This window comes from Neopelma chrysocephalum, unplaced genomic scaffold (assembly GCF_003984885.1).
Source record: "Neopelma chrysocephalum unplaced genomic scaffold, ASM398488v2 Primary Assembly neopelma1_115, whole genome shotgun sequence".
In the NCBI taxonomy this organism is placed as follows: Eukaryota; Metazoa; Chordata; class Aves; order Passeriformes; family Pipridae; genus Neopelma; species Neopelma chrysocephalum.
The window spans coordinates 1-12,556 of record NW_020897777.1 but is presented as its reverse complement, the minus strand read 5'-3'; the positions used below and the strand labels follow the sequence as shown (position 1 = coordinate 12,556).

General features: G+C 40.7%; 1 protein-coding gene across 2 annotated transcripts; it reads right to left on the bottom strand.

Annotated features, from left to right (window-relative positions):
* Positions 1-523: 523 nt before the first annotated feature.
* Positions 524-12,515, bottom strand: LOC113973961 (toll-like receptor 7). Of its 2 annotated transcripts, XM_027696663.1 has the most exons (3): positions 9,331-12,515; positions 7,003-7,122; positions 524-4,589 (listed from the first exon to the last, which is right to left on the bottom strand). In XM_027696663.1, the coding sequence occupies exon 3, from the start codon at positions 4,567-4,569 to the stop codon at positions 1,444-1,446; it is 3,126 nt and encodes a 1,041-aa protein (XP_027552464.1). In that variant the 5' UTR covers positions 4,570-4,589; positions 7,003-7,122; positions 9,331-12,515; the 3' UTR covers positions 524-1,443. The 2 variants fall into 2 exon arrangements, with proteins under 2 accessions (XP_027552464.1, XP_027552465.1); XM_027696664.1 differs by lacking the exons at positions 7,003-7,122; positions 9,331-12,515 and adding an exon at positions 4,996-5,726 and having other exon boundaries at positions 524-4,584.
* Positions 12,516-12,556: the final 41 nt, after the last annotated feature.

Below are 12,556 nucleotides of genomic sequence, written 5' to 3'. Positions count from 1 at the left end.
TCACCACCACTGTCTGGGCCAGGCCATCCAGCCAGCTTTTACCTGGTAAAGAGTACACCTGTCCATGTCATGATAAGACAGTTTCTCTAGGAGAATGCTATGGGAAATAATGTCTAAGGCTTTACTAATATCTAGACAATAATATCATCTGCTAAGCAGGTCATTTTGTCACAGGTTGGTCAAGTAAGACCTGCCTTTCATAAATCCATGTTGGCTGGACCTTACCCCCTGGCTGTCCTGTACTTGTTGCATGATGGCATTAGAGATGATCTTCATGACCTTCCCTGGCACCGATGTCAGGCTGACAGGCCTGTAGTTCCCCAGATCCTTCTTCTAATGTCAAAATAAAACCATAAAACCCCCACTCTTCTAAATAGGCCCTGCTCTTTCTCCTACTTCTGTTGTTAATTAGTAACACTACTATGATAAATTTGGAGGAAAAACCCCCTTACTATCTGTAATATTATTATATGAACATTAGTTTTCTTGTTTGTGTCTGTGATTTTGTCCATCTGCCTACAACTAAATCAAAATGGAACTATTTAAAGAAAGGACCAGACAGGAAAGCTAGGAAAGGAAACACCAGAGGTAGCTGAGATCATAGAATGGTTTGGATTGGAAGGGATCTGGAAGATAATCTACTTCTTTGTGTCTGTGGTTTAATTGATTTTGTCCATCTGCCTTGTGCCTCTCCCTCTGCCTATCTGCTATCCTAATCCCTCTTCTTGCTCCCATGCAGCAGCTCCATGCACAAGGACTCCCTTTATCTTATAACTCCTTCCCACTCACAGCCTACAAGCCCTTCTGAACTTGATTCTCACACACCTTCCCATTTTAGTCCACACGCATTCCTCAAAGTTTCTTCAGATTTACAAGGTTTTTGGCAGTGCCACAATGGGAGAGTTCCTGTACCAGACACAAACCTCTGACAGAAGTCTCAACAGAATTTCTTATCCCCAGAGATTAGGACTGTTCTGCACTCGGACAGAAGTGGCAGACTCAGAAGCTGGAAGCCTAACACAAAAAGAGAAGAAACCCTGTATTTTCCCAACTCCTAAGATCAAAGCATGAGTTTTGCTAAATGCATTTTCAGAGACAAATATGCCAGCAAGCACTTTTCTTGTTTTTCATAAATACCTCAAATACAGCAACTAAAATTTTCTATGAAAATCATGTTTACTCCAACAATGTCTGAACAGCAGCAATTTCAGGCATGATCTCTCCTGCAGTCTGTGTAGTCGAGTATGTTGAGAAAGTGTCTAACCCACACTTGACCCAACCACAAGAGATGCTAGAGGCCTCTAGTGAACTGAAAGCTGGAAGTGGTGATTTTGTTCTAAACCAGTGACTTCCAGGGTGTAGTGCATTATCTCTTGTTGTGCAGTAATAAATCCCAAGCAAGGTGCATGCACATCATAACAAATTTTATGGGGAAGGGTAGAGCTAAACAGTTTCTTGGAGAAGCTTGTTGTAAGCCAGCAAATTGTTTGTAGCTATGGCATTTTTCAAGCACTGCCAGAAGAAGGGCTGAGACTGAGGGTTAGTTGGCCATTCCAAGACAGAACTTCGGCACAGCCTCTTCCTCAGCCGGACATAGCGTGACTTCTGCAAAACCTTCTCAAGAAATATCAAGATAATGACATCCAGTTTTTCATCTAGAAGCCGCTGGTGGGCCATGTAAAAGGTTGTCCTGAAACTGCCGCTTTTAATATACTTATTGGTCAGCACAAATATGGTCTTTTTGCTCAGCTGAATGCTCTGGGAAAGGTTGTCAAAGACTGGCTGTCCCGGGAGCCAGTCCCTTCCTTCCAGGCATAAATTGAACTGCCTGGCTTTTCGGTCTTCCAGCCTTTTAACCAGTTCTTCCAACACCCAGTCATTCACAGCTGGATCTTCATTGTCATAGGCAATAAAAGCATCGTAACAGGCATCTGGTAAAGATAAACGCCGATAGCCCTTCAGCTTGGCACTGCAGTAATGGTAACTATACCACACATCCCAGAAGTACAGATGGCTCATCACCGCAAGCACCATAAAGCTGAGGACGGTTGAAGCTGATAGAGCGTACAGGATCAAATATGAGGTGTCCAGCTCACAGGTGTACAGATCCAAGAAAACCACGCTCCTTCCCTTATGTGCCCCTGGGCCAGCACAGGTCACGTCTGAGGCCAGAAGAGGAATAGTCACTTGAGTCTGATTGATCCACCAGACAAACCACACGGCCTCGCAGTTGCACTTGAAAGGGTTGCCATGCAAAAGCAGCATCTTCAGGTTGTTGATGACATTTTCAGGGAAGCTCGATTTCTTAATTATTTCAATCTTGTTTGAGCTGAGGTCCAAATACCTCAGTTTAAAAGCACCTCTGAGAAAATGTTTGGTTAGCTGCTGAATACGATTGTTTCGGAGCATCAGTTCTTGCAGTGATGAGGAGCAATTGGACAGTTCTCGGGGAACAGTGGTCAGAAGGTTATTGCTCAGGTCCAGAGTTACTAGTTTCTTCAGATAGTGGAGTTTTCCCCAGTTGAAACTCTTCAAACGATTATTGGTTAAGTTGAGGAGCTTGAGTTTGGGAGGCATTGCTTCAAAAATAGCGGGAGGCAAAAAACTGAGTGAGTTGAAGGAAATATCCAGTTCTTCCAAGCTGGTCAGATTCTTGAAGAAGGACAAGTATCTAGCATTGCCATCCATCCATAAAACATCTAAACGATTTCCTCTAAATTCTAAAATTTGAAGAGATTGACTTTCCATTCCTGTGTTAATGGTGGTAGAAATGTCATTCTCATTCATCATCAGCTTCCGCAAATGGTCTAGGTTTTTCACAAAATTAAGCACATGAGTAACACCTTCTGCCAGAAAATAATGTTGATTATTACTCAGGTCAAGAATTTCTAAAAATGTTAGCTCTTTGAAAGCAGTTTGGTATAGCAAATCAACCCTGTTGTTAGAAAAATCCAGATATTTCAATCCAGACAAGTAGGAGAATTCACTGCCATTTAAAGTTTGACTTATTGCATTATCTGACAAGTTGAGACATGTAAAGGAGCTAAGTCCCTGGAAGTCTGAGGGGTTAATAAAAAATACATTATTTCTGCTCAAATCCAGAGTTTTTCCATATTGCAGGCAATCTTCCTTAACTGAAGATTGGTAGGAAGCAGCCTCTTTATCTTTGGAACGGCAACTTCGCTCATACACATCATACCTGAAATAATGCATGTCTGGTAATGCTTGCCTGATGTACTGCTCTACTGAAAACCTAAGATTAGAGCAGAATCCATAAGAGTTGCTTTCCCCTGAAGAAGGAGAAATTTTATTCACTGAGAGGTCTATGAACTTAAGAGCTGGGAATTCTTCAAACACTGTCAGGTTTGCAACTTTAATAAAATTAGTCCCAAGATCCAAGACGGTGAGATTCCTAAGACCGAGCAGTGGGCGTAGATCCTTCTCTCTCAGTTCTTTAAAGACATAACCCTTGATCCTCAAGGTTTCCAGGTTAGAGAGGGAAGAAAATGTCTGAGACAGTTTCAAGAAGGGAGAATACAACTTGAGTTCAAAATTAAAGGACAGATCAAGCTCCACCAGGCTGGGGACAAACTTCAAAAACTGAGCATCTCCAATCTCCTTCATGAGGAAATTTTGGGAGAGGTCAAGTTCTTTCAGGTTCTTGATGTTTTTAAACCAACTGCTGGGTATGCTCTGAAGAGAGTTACTGTGAAGTCGCAAAATTCTTAAATTTTTCAAGGAATCAAAAGCCTTTGAATGTATCTGAATCGAGTCATTGGTGCAAGGAATACAAGGATATGGGGCATTATAGCAACGTGGGCAGTTGCCACTTAGATCGAGAATTTCTAGGTTGGGAAGGGCACTTAAATCCTGTTCTTGAATCACTTGAATCCTGTTATTATAAATATACAGTTCCTTCAAAGTAGATGACAAATTGGGTGGAATATGTGTTAAGTTGTTGGACTTCAGGGATAGTACTGTTAATTTTTTCAGCTCCAGAAAGGCTGTTTCCTCAATTTCATATGAAACATTGCATGGATTGCGGTAGTAACAGTTCTGCCCCAGATACAATACCTCTATGTTTCCTAGCTCTGACAAGTTGGCTTTTTGGATAGAAAAGATAGTATTTGCTTCCAGGCTCAGCAGGGTTAAAGTAGTAGGAAGACCTCGGGGTATTTCCAACAGCTGGTTTGCATCCAAGTACAGTGACTTCAGTCTTGTCAGGGCAGCAAAACTGCCATTCTCAATCTCCAGTCTTCTGTTGCAGACAAGGTCTTTGGGCCCCAGTCTGACAGGCACACAGTTGCATCTGAAGTCAATCTCCATGAGGTTTTTAAGTTGAGCAAAGGATGTTGGATAGATATGGGGAATATGGTTAATACTCAGAGTGAGGTTGGTAGCGTTTTCAGGGATCCCTCTGGGGACTTCTGTGAGGCGCCGGTAGGTGCAGTCCACTGTCACAGTACCTTCTGAGGATTTAACATCACAGGGCAAAGTTTTGGGAAACCAAGCTCCAGAGAGCAGCATTGGAAACAGGAAGAGCAAGACAAATAGCAATGCATTTGACATCTTTGCACAAGGTACCTAAAAACAAGGAAACACAGAGGTATTAGTTTAAGGTAATTAAACATTTCACCCACACACTGGGTCAGACCAAATAGGTCTACACTTGTAGATGTGCAGGTAGGATTATAAGTTTTGTTGGTATTTTGTTGGTATCCCTTACTTTATTATCACAATGTATTGCAGCATTAATATAAATATCACTCTCTAAATAAGGAATCAGTTAAAAAATCTACTGAAAAAGCGGCAACACACGTGATTGAAATTTACATCTCTGTGAATGTTCTTTTCTTCGAAGGGGAAACAGGAGGTGTTAAACTTCCAGCAGATTGCCATTGCATACTGGAGTAGATGAGCAAAGTTACTGTTTCATAGTGTATGATAGATAAAATCTATAGTCACTTAAAAGCTAGTGTAGTCTTTCAAACTTACTGAAGCATCAGCACAGGTGGAGAGTTGACCTAAGCCAGTCTATGGCTTTATTTCCATAAGGTTTAATACCATCTTGCATTTTCACTCTTCAATAAGGACAGGGGGCCGAGAAAACACTGCATCGATGTGAAGTGTGAAAATGAAAATCAAAGACAGGTTTAGAATTGGACATGTTCCATATAAGTCTAATAAGCATTAAATACCCAGAGCCAAAATCCCACAGGCATTTAAAGAAACTTTTAAAACATTCTCTGTGTCTGTCAAGTCTTTGTGATCTTGCCTACTTTATAGATTTATGTGTATTATGGAAAGAGCAAAAAGCTTTATGTCACAGCTTACCCATTACTTCCTCAGCAGTGGTCAGTGTCAAAGAAACCCCGGCTGGCAGGCTGCCAGCCTTGGCTTGTGTGACACAGGCAGAGAGGCCATGACCATTTTGCTGCACTGCCCAACATCTTAACTGCTGGCGTCAGGTGCTGTTCATTTCTCCCTTGAAAACTCAATGTAAGGCTTGGAGATGCACTACACATAGAGGGCTCTTAAACAAGCAGGATTTGTCTGGATAATATTGATTAAATGTTAAAACCCAGGTAAGCAGTAGAAAATTGGATGATTAGGTAAAATGTCCGAGATACAAGGAAATGGTTTTTTCTCTTTAGCTGGGGCACAAGAATATACAGAGACCTGCTCAAGCAGTCTGTGCAAACCCTGTTGAGTGCTGCCAAAGACATGCCTTGCAGGTGACACAGACTTGGAGGTGAAGCGAGGCTTCCTGTTGTACGCTCTGTTTACTTCGACCACAGTGTCTCCTAGACAACTTTGTGTTTCTGTGTTACCTTAGAGGACTATGCTAAACCTACCTCTGCATCCATGTACCTGGAAGAGTGCTCTAGTGACCTGCAGGGCAGCAGATGTGTGAGAAGACAGATCAAACCTCACACAGTGCTGCACTTCTGCTATCTAGAGTTCACAGCCTAATGGCGTCTCTTTGGGGATTCAGAGCCTCAGTACAGAAGAAAAAATGTAGAAGTCCACTGCAGATCTTGAATTCAGTGTAAGCTAATATAGTACTACACCCCAGCCTTTCCTCTACCACAATTTCCTTTCCCATTCACTGCCAGTGCAACGGTGTCGCCTTCCTTTCAGCGGATCCTCTAAGAAAAGGCAAAGTAGCTTAATACGGAGTCGTGACAAGAGTCATTCATGCAATATCTCAGGGAAGGTTAACCTGGACTAACCAGACAGTGCCTGTGAATTTACATTTAATCATCTCCAACTCTTGTGATGTTGTTTGTTATGAGTCAAACTAACCATCATTTGGTTATTCATCATGGAATTTACATTGGACTCTCGCCCAGATGGAGGCCACTGAGTAAGAGAGTTTACCAGCATTTTCAGCTCAGTCTAGCCAATCCTCTTTGGAAGAGGATTAACTTTTCTGGTTTCCTGATTTAGAAAAGTCTTTAGATGAAAATGATGCATAAGAATAATCAGAGTATGTGCGGGACAAATTTGGAAAAGATAATAAGCATTTATTTCCTCCCAGATCCCTAGATCTTTTTTTTAACTCTTTTTTCTCCACTAATGCAGTCAGGGATGTGGGAGGGAGAAGGAAGGTCTCTACCTTTTACATGGAAAACTGAAGGTCTTTCTTCAAATGACAAGAGACATTGCCAAAGAAAAATCTTTATACATTCTTGTAAATATTTTGCCCCCCTTCCTTCCTTTTTTCCCCAGCAGATACACCACATTATGGCTGTAAAAGATGGTATGAGACTAAAGAAAAGGCAGAGAGAGCCTATCCTAACCAAAGCCTATCCTAACCAGGTGATGTTCCAGCACCTGCCTCCCTCCATCTCTTGCTTTAGCAGACCAATGGACTCCAGGGCCAGGATCATTATTCAAGGCAGGTTCCCATGGAGTATGGCAGAGAGGTGGTAGGGAAACTGCAGAGACTCTGCACTGCAGGACATGTTGTTCCATCATATAGGTGCCACTAACTGGGCATCTGTTGATGCACAACACAGCAGAGCATGAAGTGCCAGTCGTCACCAGCCATGGACAGAGAACCTGCAGTCACTGAGGGAAATACTGACAGTCACTGCACATCAGACTCCAGGAGTCTTTCTAACTTTGAAAAAAAGAAGGTATAGGAATGAGGCCCACAGCCACGAGATATGCCATGAGATACGTGGTGAAGGGATTTCCATTATAGCCTTGAGGTATGTTGTGAAAGGATTTCCATGAGATATGCAATGAGATATGTGGCTAAGGGATTACCATGGGCATGATGGCATGCTGAGTGGGTGATTATCAGGCAGACACTGGATGACCCTTTTACCTTCAGTCAAGCAGGTAGAAGAGGAAGTGATGCTAAGGTGTCATGACTCTGTTCTGCTCTTGTGCAAGACCCACAGTCATTGTAATCTCTCTCTTTTTTACTCTCAATATCCCTCATTTACATATAAAGTGGCTGCTCCCTCTCCCCCATTTATGAAGGCAGTAACAGAACATTTGACCACAGTCTCACCTCCACTTCTCCCAAAATTATAAATTGGCTTAAATTGGTTAAATTGAATTTGAAATCCTCATTGGCAGAGGATGAGAATATGACCATATTGCAAAAAGTCAGCGGACTTGCTTCTCTCTCTTCCCCAAAATAGGGAAGATTTCTTTGGTAAGATTTGCACCTCTGACTGCATTAGAGTATCCCCAGGAGCACTCACACATAACACTGTACACTCATGTTTTGCAGATCTAGTGAATTTATCGGGGAAATATGAAAGAATCCATAACCTCTTGCTCCAATAAACTGCACTATTAGTTAATCTGTGTTCATGAAGTTCTTATTGAACTTGACCAGACTTACAATGATGAATCGGTAATCCTCACTATTGGTGAATCTCTGTTCGTAAAGGAGATGAGGATTGTAGTGTACCCTACATTATTGTTGCATCTGGGAACATGACCAGACTTAAGAGTGATAAATTGGCTAAAATCAGAAATCAAGTCCAGCCTCCACCAGCCCCTCTGCTCTCTGAGGATCAGCTGGGAAGAGCAAGGGCATGTGTTGTCTGCTGAATTACTGCAGTCTTAATGCAACAGAAGGAAAAGTAAATTAGATTCAACCTTTAAAGATTTGATAAACCAAAATAAACTCTGTCCCAGCACTAGAGCAGGACAGAGGCAAGGTGTAACTGCAGTCTAGATTGACAACACAAACTTCCTACATGAACTCATAAGCAGCCACTGCACTCAGGCCCTTAATTTCAGGTGCTTACCCAAGTTCCTCAATTCATTGTCACCAACCTGGGCTGCGCTGACATTCAAGAGAGAGTGGGAGAGGAGAGAGAGAGAGAGAGAGAGAGAAAGAGAGAGAGAGAGGGAGGGAGGGAAGGAGAGGGAGCCCCTCTGGAGGTGCTGCTGGGCTCTGGAGATGGAAGGAGCTCTGACTCACTACACACCAGAGACTCACACTGCTGATTTAGGTGCAATGAATACGGGCCTTAAAAATCTTCATAAATATGTTTCTAGGTTTCTTAAGAAGTCAAAGAAGACCTTTGGAGCACTTACAATGCTCAGATTTTGAACTCTCACGTATTACAGTATTTTTAGGAACCTAAGTGTTGTTGCAGAGCCAGCTTAGCTCCTACCATCTTTGTGCTCCATTTCTTTGTATATTCTTCTCTTTCCGAATATCTTTGTAATGTATTATCTATTTTAACTGTTGCATTCTCGTGTTGTACCTGACTATTTGCATGTGTAACACTTTGGAGCTGTTTAAGTACTAGAACAAATAAAAAGACTTAAATAGGAGAAACAAGCAACATCTTTGCCATGAGAAGCTTGTTTAAAAGTACAGCTGGAGTATGCATGTGAACTGTTCTTTTCTCTGTGATCTACACTTGGCTTCATAAGAAGTTCAAAAAGCAGTAATCTACTGATCCTAATGGGCATGTGCAAAAACCCTTAATGTTTTAGAGTGTTCTTCAAATATTCAGCAACAGTACAACTAGGTGTTTCTGAGGAAAGTTTTTCTGTAGAGGTTTCACATGTATTTTAAGAGGTAACAGGAGGAAAGTGTAGAGAAAAATGAACACCTCAGAAGTTACAGCAATTAGAAAAGACATTATTATACACGTTCTGTAGCACTGCAGTACAAGTAAGTATTAGACCAAATAAATGCTTTCCCTTCCTTTCACAATGCACTGCAGCTTCTAATTATAATAGTAAAACTGAACAGTTGAAAAGCAGAAAAGCAGAAAATGTTCTTAAAGTCTTCCACAACAGTTCAGTAAGAGATGTAAAAGCAAATTTAAAATGAAACTAACATACCATTTTCTGTGTGTTTCCAGATCTGTCAGATTTTTTGTTTGAAGAGCCTGTAAATCAGAGCAGAAGAAAACAGCATAAAAGTGGTCCCCACTGGTTCAGATGAAGTCCAGAGGAGAGTATAATATGACATAACTTACTCAAGACAACAGCAGTAATCACTGCTCTATTACTACTCTTCACCTCGACTGCAACTTGAGAAATAATTGAATGTGAAACAACTGTTGCAACCCACTTCCTCAAATATTTGTACTTAAAACAACAGTACCTCATTTTCTGCTCCACCCCTAAGAAATAATGGAGTACTCTTATTTCCCCCTTTTAAACAAATTTTCACATTACTCATACATCCACGTGCTTTTATTCTGCAATTTACATGCTGCAATTTACATGCTGCAATTTACTGTCTTCTTCGTTACTTTTGAACAGTTTTCATTTCAAACTGTGTTTTGCCTTGCTACAGTGTCACACCATAAAGAACTATAAGACCTACTCAGAGAAGATAAACATCCAAGCCACAGGGAACTCTGAAGGGGGACAGTTGTGAAGTATTTGGCAGTTTGGAAGTTTAAAATCAATCAGCTGGGAGACAAATGCGCTACATAAGGGTAACCAGTCACTTCAGACAATTAACATTTGCAGGAGATCAAGTTCCTCGTTTCACCCATCCCCCTTTTTTAGTATAAATTGCAAGAATAGAGATACAGACATTGTTAATTGATGTTAAAAATAGTTTAGATCTAGAAGTTTAGTAATTTTTATAACTATTATTATTTTTTTGGCATTCATTCCTGATGCAAATAGCTTCAAGAACTGGGACAGTTCTAAGCTGCATACTTTATGGAAGAAATGTCAAGAGAATGGGACTTTGGGGAAGGGAATCAAAATAAAGCATGATAAAAAAGATAGTGGTAAGGGCATAGGAAACAGCATACAGAAAGGTGAAAATTGCATAGGAGAGTGTAGAAGGGTCAGAGTTAAAAATTACGAGGATAGACTTAAGCTGGTGACAATCCAGCATTACACAGAACATGGTGTCTGTCTGAGAGTTTCTTACCTAGAAGATTCTGTGCTTAGCAGAACAGACTAGTTCAATGATTAGGATATTTATTAGGTGGAGTTTGTGGGGTTTTTCATGTCTTCTTTCCCTACACATTTTTATTTACATTTTAAATAACAATTCATAATTTCTTTGACCATGATGGAGCTGAGAAACTCATTTCAGATGCTGGGAACCTGAAGAACGAACAGGGAAAGAATTTGCAGTCATATTTGCAAATTCCCTGTGTTTAGAGTACGAGTCATTTAGACACGAACAGAAAAACAAGAAAGTTGTACAGCATCATTGCCATTTTAATCAGGGCCTAGGAAAAGGGTTCATTAATTCCCAACTATATTAATTCAGGACTATATTTCTCACCCTTGTGGCTGAAGAGTAAAATACTACAACAAAGTATGATTCCTCTGCTCTTTGTTGATAACTGGATTTTGCTTTTCACGCAAGATGCACTGAGGTTTTCACTGAGTGCTACTGTAACTAATGCAGAAATTTCACTAAAATCCTACTATGTGCTGCAAGGACATTCAACACATTTCTAGTAGGATGAAAACCTGCACTACAAACACCATACACCAGTTATTCCACTCTGGATTTTTCACACTCTATGTGACCACAAAGGAAAGTTACCTTCCACTCATTTATAATTTTTCACCTCATAGCAAAGCTAATATGCTTAATTAATCATGAAAGAAGAGAATGAGTCGGCACAAGTTTGACTGCGTATGTTGATTTCTTCAAGCACCCAGCCATTTCTTGGTACATGGCACTGGAGCATGAGACACTTAATGTCCATTTGCTTTGGTTGCAAGTAGGTTTTCTAAATCACAGTGTCCAGTCACACAACCCTGTAATCTTTGACAGGTGCTCAGTGTCTTTGGAGATCTCCCTTGCAGCCTAAACTTACAAACTGTGGAAATTTTAATAGCTGTACTGACACTTAGCATTTCCTTTTGGAATAAGGTTGACTTTTTTATATTAAAAATTTGCTGTCACCCATCTCAGAGCTCAAGTTTCAATTCTGTTCAAAGCGAAACTGCAGCTTTAGCTGAACACCAATAGAAATGCCGAGTACTCTTTTTTGCCGTCTTTTTTTCTTTTTCTTTTTTTTTTTTTAACCTAAGAAATGCGGGTAAAAAAATACATTTTCCTTCAAAAGGTAGGAGTAAATGCACAGCAGCGTAGAAGTCCAGAATTTCTGAACTATAATTTGGTTTTTAAAGGCACAAGGAGTCACTGATTTACTGATTTCAAAAGTTCAGTTTCCATCAGATGCTGCACAAAATGTCTTTTGTTCTGTTGTGAAACACAAGGAAACTGAAAAGCAGCTACTGCATCATGTGTTAGGGGAAGATTCACTGGTAACAGTAAATGTATATTGCTACCTCTGTGAAAGAAGAATATAATTTAAAATAAAGCAGGAGTCCTTAATTGTCTAAATCCTTCATGTAGAGGTTTGATTGTCAGTTGGCTTATAATCAGATCAGTAAACTCACATTTCCTTTCTTTTTGTTCCTAATGTCTTGCAGCAAAATCTTTTCTCTATAGTACCAACCCTCATATTAAGAATGATGATACAACCCCACATATTCATGGTTAATACAACATTCAGTGTGAGATTGCATAATTTACCCAGGAAATTATTCAAGGAAACCAGTTAGGGCACGCACTTTTGAAATAAATAAGCTGACTCTTCAAAGTGATGTAGACAGATGTATGAAAAGAACCACAAAGAGAAATGGATAGGAAAATTGAGGAAATTAAAACAAAATCACTTGCAGAAGCCTTAAAGCTTCTGTATGTATTATCTGTGTATGTAATGCAGGATCCTTGCTGACAGTAGGTGCAGAAATGTCTTTGCAAATACTAAAAAAAACCAAAACAATAAGGAGAAGACAGCAGTGGAGGAGATTGGCCAACAACAAGGGCAGAGGAGCACTCAGAGCTCTGGTGAGGGAGGAGACCCAAACCACCCAGGGCACTGAGGTACCGCTGAGGGAGCCTCCTGTACCACAGAAATAGACTTGGTCATTTCTGAAAGCTGAGGCTGCCCCAGGCTACATCCGTGCCAAGACTGACTGATTGGTGTTTACAACAGATTAAAACTGTGTGCTGGAAGCAAAGGTGCCTGCCACTTTTACTGAAAGTGAGTTACCTTCAAGGGAGGCAGAA

Bases quoted from the DNA above. Each gene is read 5' to 3' on its own strand.
- LOC113973961 (XM_027696663.1), bottom strand. From the start codon at position 4,569: ATGTCAAATGCATTGCTATTTGTCTTGCTCTTCCTGTTTCCAATGCTG.